The 16,805-nt window shown below is 38.6% G+C and overlaps 1 protein-coding gene across 5 annotated transcripts in view; it reads left to right on the plus strand.

The window, feature by feature from the left end:
* The window catches only part of CEPT1 (choline/ethanolamine phosphotransferase 1), a 32,207-nt gene that overhangs the window by 3,163 nt on the left and 12,239 nt on the right, over positions 1–16,805 (plus strand). For 4 of the 5 annotated variants that reach the window (XM_030000525.2, XM_030000526.2, XM_030000524.2 and 1 more), the window contains exons 3-4: positions 3,394–3,541; positions 4,554–4,695. In XM_030000525.2, coding sequence (XP_029856385.1) covers positions 3,394–3,541; positions 4,554–4,695 — 290 coding nt within the window. Of the gene's footprint in view, positions 1–3,393; positions 3,542–4,553; positions 4,696–11,944; positions 12,030–16,805 lie in introns of all 5 variants that reach the window. The other variant, XM_030000528.2, reaches the window with a different exon arrangement.

The raw sequence follows: 16,805 nt of genomic DNA on the forward strand, positions 1-16,805 counted from the left end.
GAGTGAAACAGTGGTTCCTCTGGCCAATGTGCACTGTATGAAATGGGATCTAGTACCAAAATAGCTGTTCCAATTGCAGGTGTGAAGGACCTGCTGCATGAAAGCTGCAGCCCCACAAGGTTTGAGTGCATGTGCAGACAATGAAGAAACGGATTTGTGGCTGCCTTGCTTGCATGGCATGTGGAGTTTTTGCCTGTTTACTTTCTCTGCTTGTGACTGGGTTAGTCACCTTCAGCTTTCTGATCTAGAGTTACCACACAACAAGAAGTGCAAGGTGACTCGATTGGCAGTGAGCTGAGTCTGCCTGTGAGCCCAGCTAGAGTTGCAACACAGCGAGGAACTTGAGCTCAGACAAGGGACTGAGCTCCAAAGTGGTGTAGCTTGAGAGATCAAGGCCAGCTGTTTCCTCTGTGGCTGGTGACTAAACCCAGCTTACTAAAATAACAGAACACCTTTCTTCCACCTGTGTGGGCCCTGGCAGTTCATATTACCAGGCAGCTCAGATCAGGACCTTAGGTACGGTGTGTGATGAGCTGTGGGAACACAAAGTTGTCTTCTTGAGCAGCTTGCTGTGCGAGTAGTCTGTGCTGTGAGAAGGCTGGATAAAAGTCAGCAGTTTTATTCTTTGTTCTGAAAGCACTAAAAGCTCATGACCTGTCCTCAGGAGAACTGTCTTAACTTCCTGTAATTCCTGGTTTCAGGGGTACAAAAGTCTGTACAACACATTTCAAGTTACTAGTTTCAAAGACTTTTCTCTCTCACTAAAGTTACCTGGTAAGGCACTTGAAGACTCTCATTTTTGTGCACTGGAAATGTTTTGTCACGTGAATGTTGAATCTTAAAAGCTGCTCCTATCTGCACTGAAAAGAATTATTTGGTACAGCAAATGTATTGCATGTCAAATAGCTGGAGAATGTCTCATGAGTTCTAGCTTTTACAGTATCTGAATTCCTTCCTAACTAAGTCTCCCAACTGAGGTTGGGAAAACGCTTCGTAGTCAAGTGGCATATAGTTTGTTTCCAGCCAGACTCTGAAAAAACCCACGTAGGTTGGCACATTCAACACTCTGCATCCCTGTTCCACATGACATAGTAAAGGGATGTTTGCCTCTTGTAGAAATCTGTTGAAATAGTTAGTTTTGCAATAACTTGTGGAATTTGGCAGGTGTAAGATAAAAAGTGAATATTAAGTTTGAGCAGTGAATACTTAGAGGAGCTCCTTTCTTTTTTGGACTGTGGCATGGCTTGGTTTTAACTTGCTGCTTACTCCCATAGCAGTATTACATGGGGGCTGAGACTCTGAAATCCAGTTTGATAGAGAGCCTTCAACCTGTATCTGTTTCAGCAACTTGGCAGCTAGTATAGGCCACTGAACCAAAGCATAATTTAAGATTTAGCGTATAGTTGTATTTTGGTTGGTAATTAAACTTCTGAAGCATGCACTAAGTTACAGTCAGTGTCAGAAAGTCATAGTGTTAGCTGTAGTCTGCTGTATTAAAACACTGTTTCGTGTTTAACAGTTTGAGAGTTACTTTGTGCTAAGTGAATGAGATTGTTTTCTTGCTTTAGCTGAAAAATAACTTTCTGCTGAGGTAGCTTTCAGCCTGATCTGATTTGCCATATGGCACTGCAGCCCTGCGTGCTGGCACGACAGGGAGGATGCCATCTCAGTGGTGGAGCTGTGAGCTTGTGCTTTTTAAGTGTCAAGTAGCTGTCTGGGGAAGAAAATGGGGCTTTGAAATTCCAGAAACAGGATTTTTTTTTCTGAAAGCACTATTGCTTTCAGATGTAAATTCTCTTCCTTGTAGCTCAGTTTTAGTTCCGCTTTTTTCAAAAGCAACTTGTCTCTTCCTGTTGATGAAAGGTGTAGCCAAGGGAATATAGCTATCACTTACAGCTTCAACGGTAGGCAAAAAGTAAAGGAGCTACAAATAGTTCTACTGCCTGCTTCGTTGGGGGGACCCCAGCTAGCAAAGTGCTGAGCAATGGAATGGTACCTGAATTTTTGGTGGGTTTTTGGGTTTTTTGGTTTTGCTTTTTTTTTTAAAGTTTATAGAGAGAAATTGCATGACCCTGAAGGTAACTTAAACATTGCATATAAAATTCATACATGAGAAATAGAAATGGTATCATGGGATAGAATTCTGTGGCATCAAAACCTTGTCCAAATGTGGCCATCTGCTTTTGGGTGACACATTTCCCCCTTACCTCTTTTCTTGTGCTGGTTTGTATAGATACACTGCTAAAAGCCGAGCATGGTGCCAGCTTTTGAGGCAGAATGAACTGTTTTAGTAAAATGCAGTAGCAGGAACAGTGCAAGCTGTAGAAAGAAATATATTTAAGTTGATGTGCTACAAATGAGTCATGGCTGTGTAGACCAAAAGAAGCTGGACTCCAGAACTTTGAGAGGCAAGTCAGCTTGATTAAGCTACTTGGCTGTATTTGGACTTTACTGGTGTGGTCTGTAAAATAGAGCTGCTCATAAATGCTCACTTTATAAAGTGAGTCAAGTGTGAAGATTGCAAAATATCCAATAATATCTGTTTTATGGATTTGTAAACTGAGACAGACTAATGGCAACCCTCTGGCTTTTGTAGTCATAATGGTTTACACTTCAACTACTGAAAAAAGCTTGAATTGTAGTCTTTGGTCTAGCAGGGTTTTGGTATTGTTTGTATTTCTGTAGAAATAAAAATTGCTATACAGGATGTGAATATTAAGGGTTATTAACATAGATTTGACAAAGCTGCTGTTACCTAATAGAAAAAACAATTGGTGGTGGAGGTGCTGTACTGCAGAGCACTGAAGCTTTACAGATCTTGGAAAATGTAATAGCTAAACTTGAACTCTAAAAGTTTGATCACTTTGCAATGACATAGTTCTCAAATGCCACTGCAGCCTGGTAATACCCTGTACTTGGCAGTGTTTCAGTATGTGACACCTCATTGAGGTCTTGTGAAGATGAGCTCAGTGTTTGTGACACAGCTGCATGTTTTGGGGGCTAAGAAAGTTTTTGAGTTTCTAAATCACTTGGACAATTTGCATGTACTCTGACTGGAAATAGAAGCAAGACAAGAACTTAACTGCACACCACTTTGCAAATGTAGTACTATAATTTTTTTTCAGATGTACAGTGCAGCTTCCTGCTTTAGAAAATGTGCTGTACCTATTAATCTAAGCTAGTAATTCTTGTCACTTTTACTTACATTTCACATGTCATAACCCCCTCTGCCTGTCCTTGCAAGGACCAGCTACTGAATGGTCCATGCACGTGATGAGGAAGTGTGTGTAAATGAAAAATTACTGTATGAGAGTGTAAAATAGGTCAACTTCAGGCTTTTTTGTTTTTGAAGGTTTAAAAAAATCTTTTACTCTCATTGACTTTCTTTCTTAGGCACCTCCCTGGGCATACATTGCTTGTGCATGTGGCCTTTTCATCTACCAGTCTCTGGATGCTATAGATGGAAAACAAGCAAGAAGGACAAATAGCAGTACTCCATTAGGAGAACTTTTTGATCATGGCTGTGATTCACTTTCCACAGGTATTGTCATTTTTAATTGAGGTATGAGGATTAAATGACTCTATTTCAGGGGTCAAATCTGGAATACAGAAAAATGCTTCTTTACTGAAGAAGAGGACAGCTGATATTGCTGAATGTTTAGCTTTTCAGTCAACCTTATTCCCATAGACAGTGTTCTTAATCAACTGAATGTCTTCTCTTGTATTACACTGAAAAAAAATTAAGCATGTGACTAATTCAGTCTGAGCCAGCAGTCTTCTGTGTATGCTTTATCAGAGTCTTGGTTGTAAAAAAATTTCTGTAAGAAGTTGTCAAAATGCTCTTCTATATTATTTTAGATTGAATCTATATAGAGCGATTGCAAGACAGGTATGAAGCCTAAACAATGGGAAGGTAGAAGTCTGAGTTTAAGGTTAGAATCAGCAAGATTGGTTCCTACGTAGGTAGAGTTCATTGAGCCAGCTAGAAGTTTAACCCCATTTCAAGAGAATGATCAGATGCCTTTGGTTACTTAAATTCTAAAGCTCTTCTGCTTTAAATTTTTATGAATACTTTATCAAAGTCATGTATTTGAAAGGTGGAGGGGAAAGCATAGATACTTTATGAATCTTAAGTGACAGACCTTAGATTTTCTTAATGGCATAATAAAAATTCAGAAAATGGGGAAAAATATGTCTAGCAAATCTTGGATACATGAGAAAACCCCAAAACTCTGGCCGCAGGCTGCAATTGCATAAATCACTCAAGTCCCTTGATTTCTAATCCCATTAAGTTCAATAAAAATGTAGGAGACTAAGAAACCCTCAATATTCAGGACTTCTGATAACTGATATGAATTTAAATATACATTTTACAGTCTGTACTTTTTTTAAATGGAAGTGTTAATCTCTTATGTCTGTGAAATAAAACAAATCAGGATACCTTCACACTGTCTCTCCTTCTCTGGGTCCTTTTGTTAGATTTGTTTCTGGTAAGGATCTTTACACACATACACACTTTATATTTTTACTATGTGACTGATTTTCTTCTGCAGTCTTTGTGGTTTTGGGAACTTGTATTGCTGTGCAGCTGGGAACGAACCCTGACTGGATGTTCTTTTGTTGTTTTGCTGGAACATTCATGTTTTACTGCGCGCATTGGCAGACATACGTCTCTGGAACATTGCGCTTTGGCATGTAAGTACCTTGGCTGAAAATAAAACTGAAAGTTAGGCTGCTTTCCTGTCTAGTTGCACTTTATGTGATTGTAGTTCAGATCCTTAGAGCAATAGTAAATGGTTTATATTCGTATATACACACTTAGAGCTTGTAGCAGTTATTACCTTTTGGATCTGCAATTAATACTGAAAGTTACTTAGCTTGTGTTAGGAGTGGTAAAATATCCTTTTGTCATACTAGTTAATTAGGAACTTCTGATGTGATTTAAACCTAAATAAATAAGGGAAAGTACCTGGTGTTTCATCCCCAAGAAGAGAATGCTTTTGTCAGATGGTGGCAGTCTGGCTTTAGTATTCAGTTAACTACTTAATGCTTGATCTTGATTGACTTGTGATGGCATATAGTAAATCTTTACTATTAGCCATAACTCTTAAAATATAGTGTTTTAATCGACATTGTGCCTACAATTTAAAGTTCTGAATCCCTTTTAGTTAATGTAGGCCATGGTTCTGTCAATAACGGGACCAAAACTGCAATGCCAAGAAAGTCAACAGCTGAAATCCCGTTTACTGCTGGGTGAGTGTAGGTGGGGAAACACAAGGGAAACTAGCCTTAATGTGGAAATGTATGTTTATTCTGTGTTTGCATTCATAGATCTAACAAATATATTTCAAATAAATACACTACAGAATGATTTTGCATCTGGAAACCTCTGAAATTTGCCCTTCGTTTGTATGGGATTTTGAAACAATGCTAGAATGTGCACTATTTATTTACAGTCTATTGTTATTCATCTATAGGTACCCAGATACTGCTAAACCAGTACAAATAAGGACCTCTTGTCTATAACAGCTGTTATTGGCAGGGTACTAATGCACATTCTCTTGAGAAACTTCTGTGTTTCTGCTCAAAAATTTAAGACATTGGAGCAGTTTTCAATGTCTATTGGAGGAAGAAAAGAAAAAATCTAGACCTCCATTCTAATTCTGACTACACCAAAGCAGATAGTTTCAGTCAATTCTGATACTTAAATCTTTGAAGTAAGACATCTGGCTCAAATCTTTTACTGTTTTAGGCTTCTCACTTTCAAGCTGTGCTGAAGGTCTCAATACTGAATGCTTTTAGTTCCCTTTGAACTTTACGGGGCCCTGATAATTAAAGTTTTCCTGTTATCGATCAAAGAACACACAAAACCCCAACCTTGGCATGTGCTTGACTTTACAGATGCAACCACCAAATTTGCTTTTTGCTCCAGACAAATGTGTACATTACTGCTGGTATTCACTGTAACTTTTGCTTTTTGATTTTGTGTCTGTTTTGGTGGCAGCATTTTATAGCAGATACTATAGTTCTGCATGGCCTTATCTTATGAGAATTTGATGATCCGTCAATATGTAGCTAATTTTGAGAAGGCAATGAGCACACAAATGTATGTGTATCATTATTTTAGGTAATGGACAGCACTGTGTAGTAAACGCATTTGTTTCTTCATTTGCCCCATGTCATAAGGTTAATAGGCTGCCATAAGCTGATGTTCATTTCTATGGCAAAAACTCTGAGATTATTTATCCAGTTAACTGATTTTTACTGATACTAGTTGGTTTTTTTAAGCTTTCATTTCACCAATCATAAAACTGAAAAAACAGTCTATATTTTATATATTTTTATCTACCCTTTCAGATTCCCTGGAGTGCACAGGCTTAGGTATTCTTACTCCTGAATAAGTGGAATCGGAGACAGCTGTTGAAAGGAGCTGAAAAGGTCTTAGTGCACAGTGGCTTTTCCCTGTCTGTGTATCCTAAGTAGTAACTCTATGTCAAAAATACACTGAGGGGGCTGTGAACAGTAGTGATATTTTAGGAAATGTGACAGCATTTCTAACTTGCCTTCCATTCCAAAGAAGTAGGAAAGAGCACACAGCTGGTTATCACTTACTGTATTTCTGTGATGAGATTATGTCCAAGAAACTGTATTTCATTAAAGATCAACTCAATAGGCAAATTGGAAACAGCTCAGAGAAGAGCAGCAGACCACTAAAGGGAAAGATTAATATTTTATGTCTTACAGACAGCTCAAACTTGAACAGTTAAATGTATAATCAACTTTGCTTGCTGAAAAAGTCCATTGTCTTAAAAAAAAAAAAAAAAAAAAGACAAATTTTGTGTGTCAAGTTAAGTGTATGCTTGCGGAACAGAATGTCTGATTCGTATATGCTGTCGCTGTACCAGCCTTGACAAGTCACTGAACCTGTGCAGAGTGCACTTTGTGTCAGACTCTATCTGCAGAGCAGGAGTGTTCACCCTGAGGGCGGAGGCAGTGGGATAGCTTCTGCTAAATTCCTGTGGACTGTTGAAGGTGGAGTAGGAAAGCTATTAGTTTGTGCCCAATTACTGAATACATCAACTGTGCTGGTTCTTTTTCTTCGCACTGACAGCTGCAGGGAGTTGCCCTGTACTACATCAAGATTGTAGAATAATCAGTTGAGACGGTAAGGTCCCACTGATATGTCTCCATCTTTACATGATCATATAATTATATTAGATCTTGGCAGCTGATGCAGACTTTTCAAAAAGCAACCCGAGTTGGTTAAATAGCTCACAAAAGTAGCTAGAGGTCAGTATTGCTTAAAAATACCCCGTGAGGGAGTAGGAAGTGTCTCAAAGCAAGTTGGATTGGCTGCAGTAAAAGTTGCTATAGTAACATCAACAGTGCAAAGACAGCAGGGAACAGCGTAGATAGTTTTGTTTAAGAACGAACACCCAACCTGGGAATGAGCTCGTGAAAGAGCAGGAATATACTGCACATTTGAAGAAACAAAAAGGTGATTCTGAATTGCAGGAAAACATTCAGTATTAAAGCAGTGCAAATACTTTGTTCTCCTGTTCTGTTTTTCAGCACAGTAACTGGTTTATCTGGATTGTGGACTTGCTGTGCTGCAGTACAGAATGAGCTTTGTTTCAGGCTTAATCTTGTATGGGTGCAGCTGTGCCATAACGGGAGCATCTCTGGTTTGGAAAAAGTGCATTTTTCTTCTGCATATCACAAAAATCAAACTGGCAAGCCCCAATGGACTTCCACATGTCCTGTGGAAGCAGATTTAGTATTTCAGGAATGCAGAAACCAGAAGCATTAGGGAATATGGTGCACAAACCCTGAAAGAAATTTGCTTGCCATTAGCTGGAGTCCAGTTGTGATTACTAGCTCGGGTTCTTCCAGACCCAAATTTACTCCACTTGGATTCAATACTGTACCTGCTCACTGTTCTGGCTTCAAGAACTATATTGGGAGATGTCTCTGTTTATGCAGGTTCAGTGCTGTATCCAACCTTACAAGGGCAGTGTGCAGACAGTCTGACTCTGCAGGACCTGTCTCAAATCCAGGATAGTTAGAAGTGAAGCTAGAACTATTAGTCTCTGTCAGATCTGAGATGGGTTCTGCATTGCAACTGGAGTGTTGTCTTAAGAAACAGGAGACACAGCACTGCACAGGTAAAGACCTTGTATGTTTGTCCATGCTGGACTGGCGGGAAGTGCTAAATCATATTTTAAAAATCCAGTGACGTGAGGATGTTGCTGCACCATGGTCTCCAGCATTTCTCCTATGAGTTATTGCATTACTGGCTTATCCCAACCTTTTTTAATTGAAATAGGAAGAGTTGGTGATAGTAGAAACTAGGTGTGTATCTGTTTATATATATGTGTAACTATATACACAGACAATGAGGTGGAAATTGGTTCCTAAGGATGCTTCATAAAGGCATATCAGTAAACATTGAGAGGAAGGATCAGTTCTTACCAGCTTTCATATAACTGAAAAGCTAAAAATGTTACTTCACTGTTTGAATAATAATCCCTAGAGAAAGCAAAAGAATTCAGGAGGCTGTTTAACAAAACAGCCGTTATTGAGGAATGTTGGAGAATTTGGGGAACATTCTTGTTCAGTGACACTGTGGCAGTTGTACATGAGCAAGAGCCCACTTAATAATGAGGTGGTTTAGGAAGGGAAGAAAGTTAATTTGGTTAATCTTCTGAGACCTCTTGCCAGTACTATCACTGAGGTATGAAGGAGAGATTAGCAAATGAGTACATATTTCAGAAAGCCGCTAAACTGAAGGCTTCCTCTTTAGCAGTTAGCAGAAAAGGAGTTTGTGTTGTCTTGAATAGACAATTCACACCAAATATCAAAATACAGAGATGGAAGCCTTCCAAGTCAAAGTTTAGCACATTGAGTTCTTGCTCTTGGGAACAGCTTCAGGATCTCAGGATTATGGTAGGAGATAAGGCAGTAATCTCCATGATTATTGGGCTTAAAACTCTCAATTTTACGAGTTTTTTCCAACACTACTTGAAGAACTTTAACACCTTGGTTATTTGCAGAGGAAAGCTTGAAGCTCTGTAGAGTCTCTCTTGATGTCAGGGGGGAATTGGTTTCTCTATGCTTGCAAGAAGTATGTGTTGAACTATTGTTGTGGTAGGTGTTAAGTTTGCTGCTTGCAACCTGCCACCTTCTGTGTACTTCAGTTGCTCATTGCCACCTGCCGGCATTTCTATAGTGCTTGGTGTGCATCATATAAATACGTGTAAGTGCCTTGCTACAACATTACTACATACAGCTGAAATTGCTGAGGGCTGACATAAATGATGAGGGGGGTTTTTCCACATCATGATCCTCCCCGCTTCTTCCTTTCCCTCTCACAAGTCCCTTAACAGTGTTTTAAGCCAGGAACAAAACAGTCACGTGCAGAGGTGCTGCTGCCGATTTTTCTGCTGTTATCATTGAAAGATATTCCTACTGCTCTGTGAAATAGTGAGCTTCAACATAATGAGGTGAAGCATGTGGCTATCGTCTGACCTGTACAACTTTTAATCTATGTTAGTGAGCAGCAAAAGGAAAAAATTACATATCGTAAGTGTATTACAACAAGGAAAGCAGAAAAGCTTATGGCTCATTTTTAATATTATTTTTACCTCAACATGAATTTCCAGTAGCTGGAAATAGTTTTAATTCATGTACTCATTTCTTTCTTCTGTACAGTTTGCTTTATTAATGCTATTTGTGTTTCATTACGTCCAAGTGAAAATGCTGGATTGGAATGAGTTAAGATTAAACTCTGTAATAACCTTTAAAACTAAGCATTTGGACTTCTAGCATGTGACTTCTAGCCTTTTTTCTCTTGCGTTGTGATGATGAACATTCTTGTTTTGCTGCAGTGGTTCCCTTAAGAAAACAATCCTTTGTCTCATGCTCAGATTCATAGTTCATTGCCCAGCCTGAGTAATCCCACTTGCATGCTTAGTAGATACGCATAAAACAGATGGAAGAATCATCATTTCTCAGACCAGAGTGCTGCTATGCAGAGTATTAAACAGTAGACATACCCCCTTGAGTTTTCCATCCTCATAACTTCTGTTTTCTGATGAGGCAAGAGTGTTTTTCTTGTCCACTGTGTTTTGCTACACTGGACTGTTGCAAGGAATTCTGTATGTTGGGGAGGAGGAGGAGGGCAGTACATAAATGCTCCCCTTAGTTTCACACAATATTAAAAAGAAGCTGTATTAGATCAGCTGTATTGGTAGTGATTGACTTGATTTCAGAGCAATCTCCAGTGTAAGTATCTGTTTCCTGTTGTTCTTGGTTCACTTTCTCAGGACATCTCTCAACTTTGAATTAAATCCTTTCAGTTCACCATTCTGGACAAGGAAAGAATTGACCGCAGCTGTCTCTCAACTCTGAAATTTGATTCAGTGGTTGCCCTTGTAAAGTCTAATGGCTTGTTTAATCAAACAGGACCTTTTAAGAATTGCTTATGGAATATGCTCAATAAATGAGCACTGATGACTATATTCTGGATGCCTGACTACTCAATTGTGTGTTAATTGGCTCAAGACTCTCACCAGCTTGACAAGGGAACCCAGCAGAGCAGACAGCATACAAAATAAGACTTGTCACTGCCAACATCTAAGTAGAGTTAAGCATATGCTGAGGTTGATGGCCCCCTCTTAATCTTTCCCAGATAATGTTTAAAAAATGAATCCATGTCTGAATTACAAATATCACTTAAAGTAACAAGGGAAGAAAAGGAAAAGAAACTGCAGCTGTCTGAAAGTACCAAAGTTAGCTGTGGTGTTTGTATATGTGACTTTCTCTTCCTGTATTCCCTAAAATACCAAATGTTATGTTTTCTAACTATATACTGTATTTTGTGCTGTGATAATTAAACTGAAAATGCTTATCAGACTAAAATTGTGTACCCTCTCAGCAGGCATGGGACTGCACATCATTGCTGTACTTCTTAAGCACTGTCAGTGTGGTCACGATGAACTTTGTTTCTTTGATGTACCTTTTTAATCAATTGGCATGTTACTGGATAGCAGTCTGCATGCTTCTGTTCCAAGTATACTTTGATAAGCACTGCAATAAATGGGATCTCTGTTGTGGCTGAATCTCATTGCTGAATTTTTTTTTTTTTTAAGCTAGGTGGTTTGATGTAATTTTAATTTGATCACACTTTAAAATATTTTAGTTATAAAATGCTATAAATCTGCATTTTACCATAAGGAGTATGTCCTGTAGTTGGGGCTCTGTTGGCTACAGCATATCTTTTCATCCCTTTCTGTCAGGGGTGAAAAATCCATGTGTACAGAATGGAGTTCAGTTACCACTGAGTAGGGGTCCAGAGCTCACTTGACTTTTTTCACATTATTTGCCAAGAAGCCAAAGAGTTGCGTGAGCAGGGAGGTGTAGCTTCTTGCTTTCCCTTAGAGGTGGCAAACTCAAGATGCAGTCTGTGCTTCTGCTCTACAAAAAAAATATGCAGTAGCCTCTTTAGATGAAGAATTCATATCTTCAGTGTCATTTGGAGATATGAGCATGAGGTAGGAAGGTGAGAGGTCCTGGATTGTGTTTGATTGAGTTTTATTTGCTGTGACTTAGAGCAAGGAATTTCATTTTGTTTCCTCATGCATACACTGAGGACTGTGTTTGCCCTTGTGTTGGAGTTGTACTGTAAATTGCAGAAACTCTGAATGGGGTTTTAAATCTGTAAAATACTACGTGGGTTACGATATTTTTGTTAATTCATTAATACTCTCATTTTTTGTGGTCATTAATTCCCTTCCTCTGACCTACGCTTTAAATTATCTCAATGCTGCACAGTAGTTGTCTGGATTTTGTTCTTTATGCCATGACTGAAGATCCGTTCTAATGGCTCCACTTAACTGAAGCGCTCGGGAAAATGTTTTGAAATGTTTTTTTCCCTCACACATAGATTTGATGTTACGGAGTCTATGCTCTGTACAGTAGCAATCCAGCTTCTCACAGGAACTCTGGGGCCCTGGTTCTGGAACTATACGGTAAAGTGAACATTAAAGCTACCTGGCAAGCAATAGCATGGACTAAGCAGAGACAGCACCTTTGTCATGCACATAGTAACTGGTATACGAAAAACATCTTTCTAAGGGTATTTCACAAGTGCTTTAATACGAGGTGAAAAAAAACATTTGCAAAGTATGAATGAGCAGTATAGATCTTATCTAACTGGAAATAAATTTTTTTAAAGCATCATGTTTTACTTGAAAACAAAGCAAAAACCTGCCTGTTAAACAGAAAAGTTTGCTTTAAACATTTCTTTTTATTTTGTCACAGTTCTGGCTTCACCTAAAAGATAACCAGGGTTGTGGAAGCAGCTCTGTAAGTGTGGGTGTAGAATAATTTTGTTGGAACTACTTTTTAAAGTTGTAGAAACTATTTTGTTGTTGCTGTTCAAATACCTTTCCACCAGAAAAGAGAATTGCTTAGCTAGTTCAGGGAACTGTACGCAGTGCAATAGCTTAAAAAGTCACCAGTTACTGGTTAAAAATGCCTGGTTTGAACTATGCTATTTCATCTGTGTAGTCTAGTTGCTTAACTGTGCTTGTAGCTTCATTGTTAAGTAACTTTATTTCCGGGTTGTCTTTATTTTCAAAATGCTTTTCCTTATGTCTGTGCTAAATATATCCTTCTCCATTCTGGTTTACTACACTTTAGAAAGGAATTTCTCTTCTTCATTTCACCTTTTTTAATACAGTATACAGGTGGGCTGTCCGTCCGTCCTTCCCCCCCCCCAGTAAAATGGTATCATTAAAAGTGAGTAGGTTGGGTTCCTTGAAATTTCTCGTAGTTGCTGGATTGTTAGCCAGGAGTTTCCCTTGAAATATTTGAGGATATAAGAATAGCTTTTTGATAGCCTTCTTATAACTGCATGAGATTTTAAGTAAAACTGAGATTTTTTTTGGGGGGGTGGGTGTTTACATACCCTTTGTTAAACTTGCATTGATGCAAATTATGCTGTTCTTTTGTTTTTTTCATTTAATGGTTCAGCACAATCTCTGCTTTCATGAGGCTATTAGAAAGAGTCTAATTATCAGCTCTACTTTAGATCCAACAGTATCAGCATTCTCGTAAATCATGGTGTATGTCATCCACTGGCTGCATCTGACAATTTAAGCCAAGTGCCAGTTAGGCATGCTCTGAAGGTAGTCAGATGACATAATTTTTAAATACTTTGTTGACAGTCTATGAAAGGTTGGAAATACTTAGTGTCAGGAAATGGTAATGTAGCAAGCAATAACTTGAAGGAAGGAAGAGCTTAATCAAGATTTTAGCCTGTTGTGATAACAGCATTATGACTCTGCCTGAGAAGTCATTTAGGGGAGGAAAAAAAAAATAAAAATCCCTTAGTACCAAAACATTCAGAGACTTCCGAAGTCACCCACTGGTATGATAATTACATGAGAGGAAGCAACTTAAAATCTGTCATGAAAGTGAATTGTTTAAAATGGATGAGGACAAATTGCCATCTAATAGGGGAGCAGGAGGAGTTCTGATTCTCTGCACAGGTGACCTGGAGCTGATGGAGATGTCAGTCTGTAGACCTCACCTATGGTCTCCACCCTTGGAAAGGATGCCTTTGCCATTCAAGAAGAAATCTGTTTTACAAATAAATGCAGTGGTTGGTAGGAGTGGTGTGTGTAGTGGATGAACCAAGCAGACCGTTTTGTCACTTTTGCTCCAGTAACAGAATGCCAAGTGTTTGCTTGTGACAAGTCCCCTCATGCATGCTAATTTTAACCAGTTTTTAGGCATACTGAATTACAGAATAGACTTAATTATCTTCTTAAATTCTTGCATGTGTAGTTTCAGATCCCTAGTGGCATCTTTATTTTTAGTCTTAACTAATAAGTAAAGATGCTGCTGCTTCTAAGTCATTCACCCAGAACACACGAAGCATCACACTTATTTTACATAGTTTGAGGTCAGGTGGTATAGATTTTTTATTTCAATATTGCACTATCTCCGAGATAGTTAAGCTACAGGAAATACGTATTTATGTTATTCTTTTTCATCTGATAACTGTTTCATGTGACAAACATTTGTACTGAGAAAGTATAATAATATAGCCCTGTCTTGAAAGTACTACGTGATCTGGCAAAATATGAAGTGAATAGCTTACAATTCTTGCAACACAGATAAACCTTGTACTTACATGTGCTGGGCAGTAAGGCTTTTTTATTCATCAAGGAAGGGGAAAAAATTCTTAAATTGTTAATGAAGTTTGCTTATGCCTTTAGCCTATGGAGAAATTATTTAAAAGAACATGAAGGCTTTAAACAATAGAAAACAAAAAGATTTTGGGAATCAACTTAAAACAGGTTTACTCTAACCTGAAGTGTAAACATGCAGAATTAAAAAGAGCTTCAGCCCTGCCTCCCTCTTCCTGCAGCTCTGCAATGTCACCCTTCAGTACTTGTACTGCTGGAATGTGACTTTTGCTTGCAATGTTTTACCTCATGTTTTGGTGCTTTTTCAAAGACCAGAATTGGGCAGTTTTAATACAGTTTAGCACAACCATATAGAGAAATTGAAAATTAAGGTGTTTAAAATGATTGAATCTGGAAATTACTCAAGACTTTCATAGGAAATAAAATGTTAAAATAATACTGTTCCTAATAATCTTCTATTATGTCAGGAAACTAATGTTTGAAAACTAGCAAGTAATCTGCATTCAAGTTTGGCATGACAAGGAAGGACAGATTAAGAGTAAAACGGGTTGCAGTGTGTGCAGTAAAATCCATTGCAGTCTCCCTGCAAGAACTGGAGAATGCCTGTTGAAGCTCTGTAGGCATTCTGCTGTCTTGTGAATTTAGGCAGACAGGGAGTGAGGGATGAAACGTGCATTTAAAAACTCACAGCTTTTATGCTTCCCTGACTTTATCTGAATTAACACACTTAAATATTGTTTACAGCTTTGTCATGGTTTAAGCCCAGCTGGCAACAAAGCACCATGACCCAAAACAAGCCTTTAGTTCACAAAGGTACCTGGTGCAGTGTTGACATTGTTTGACCTAGTCCCTGCTTGCTATCTTCAGTTCTGCAGAGCTGCTCTTTGTTAATTCTTTCCTAACATCAGTTTGCTGCAGAATCAGTATTTTTCAGGGTCATTTTCAATGTTCTTCCCAGACTTGCAATTAGATGTTCTGTCTTGGCATTTTTAGTTTGTTAAACTATTGAGTCTAGGTTCTTTGTTGCTTTGTCTTCGGTGTCTGATCTTTGTTCCTTGGTTCTTTGCCTGGATGTTCCTGGTGATCTTAAAAACTCAATTCAGGGTCTTCTGTTTATTTTCTAGAAGATGAAAAAATCCCTGGTTTATTTGAAGAAGAGATCTTTGGAACTAGACTGCTTTGTGTCTGCTGAGGAACTGTTACAATAACTTTACGTCCATCTATTGTGGTGTGGGCATGTCTTGGGGGAAATGCTTTGTTTCATTTTGTTCATTTCATAGGTATTAGGGATCTGCCACATATTGTGTGCTATGTCTCTGCATCATCCTAGCAACATAAACTGTTTGGGCAATGCTGACATGACTCAATTTGTCAGGAAACATCAGGCAGAAAAACTGTCAGGTTAAGGGAAGTGTGGCTCAAGTGATTGCTGAAAATATCCCAGTTAAGAGGCTTTAAGAAAGCCCCTTACTTGAGCTGCAGAATTCATGCTGCTAGCTCTTGCCATTTGTTTTTTCTTAGGATGTCCACTGTATCATTTAGATGAGTAAATAAATACAAACACAAGGACAAAATAGAATCAGACTTTGAACTGGCCAATGGAGAAAATAGAATCAGACTTTGAACTGGCCAATTCCCTTCTGGCTTTGAAATGTTTTTGCTTTGCTACAGGTCTGCTTATGGTACTGGGCTACTGGTTGTGTGCAGTAATTAAATGGGGGGCGGGGGTCTGCTGCACCAAAGGCCTCTTCCCATTTTTGGTTTCCCAGTGCTATGGGTTTGTTTTCCTCATGTTACCCATCTTTTTGTATTGAAGCTAAAATAATTTTCTACTGTTAGTTGATAAATGATCCACTACTCCAGTCTGTTTTCTGTAGTCCTTATCATAGGAAGAGGCACTCCAATGTGCAATGGAACTTTGTGGGGAAAAAAATATAGTACTATTTATGTAATATTTAAGCAGGAATGTTATCACCCTGCTTTGCAAATAATTTCCCTAGCCACTAAAGCAAGCTATATTTATTTTTTCCTCAAAAGGTCAGTGTGGGGAGTACAGAAAGGCTTTAGTCAGTCTACATCCAAACTGAGCAAGCCACTTTCCCTGGAGGTCTGCTTTTGTCTTGTCATTTTGTTAGGTACCTTCCCAGTTCTACCAGAGTTTAAAAACAATACGGTGACTGAGGTGACTTACGGATCTTTTTATTACTAGCACATTTTATCTTGAAGCAATTCATGAATACAAGTTAATCATTAAAGTGTAGGAGCAAATGTCCTCTACATTGCCTGACATGTTAACATTTTCCTGGTAGTGCTGTGTATTACCTCTGCTCAGTTTCTTTCTTGACAAAACCATTGTTACTTTGTTTGCTAATTGCATTCTTTCACTTTTTTTTACTGTGTTACATTTTAAGGGCTGCTTAGGACTTTCATGAACGGTAGCAGTCCACTTGTGTTGCAGTCAGAAGCCTTAACTTGTTCCCATTTATTCCTCCTTTTACTCCCTTGTCTAAGTCTGTAGCTGCACAGTCACTTTGACTCAACACAGTTTATTTATTCAGCTGCCAAAAGAGGCAGCGTAGACCTTCCACT

The sequence above is a fragment of the Aquila chrysaetos genome, chromosome 24 (genome assembly GCF_900496995.4).
Source record: "Aquila chrysaetos chrysaetos chromosome 24, bAquChr1.4, whole genome shotgun sequence".
In the NCBI taxonomy this organism is placed as follows: domain Eukaryota; kingdom Metazoa; phylum Chordata; class Aves; order Accipitriformes; family Accipitridae; genus Aquila; species Aquila chrysaetos.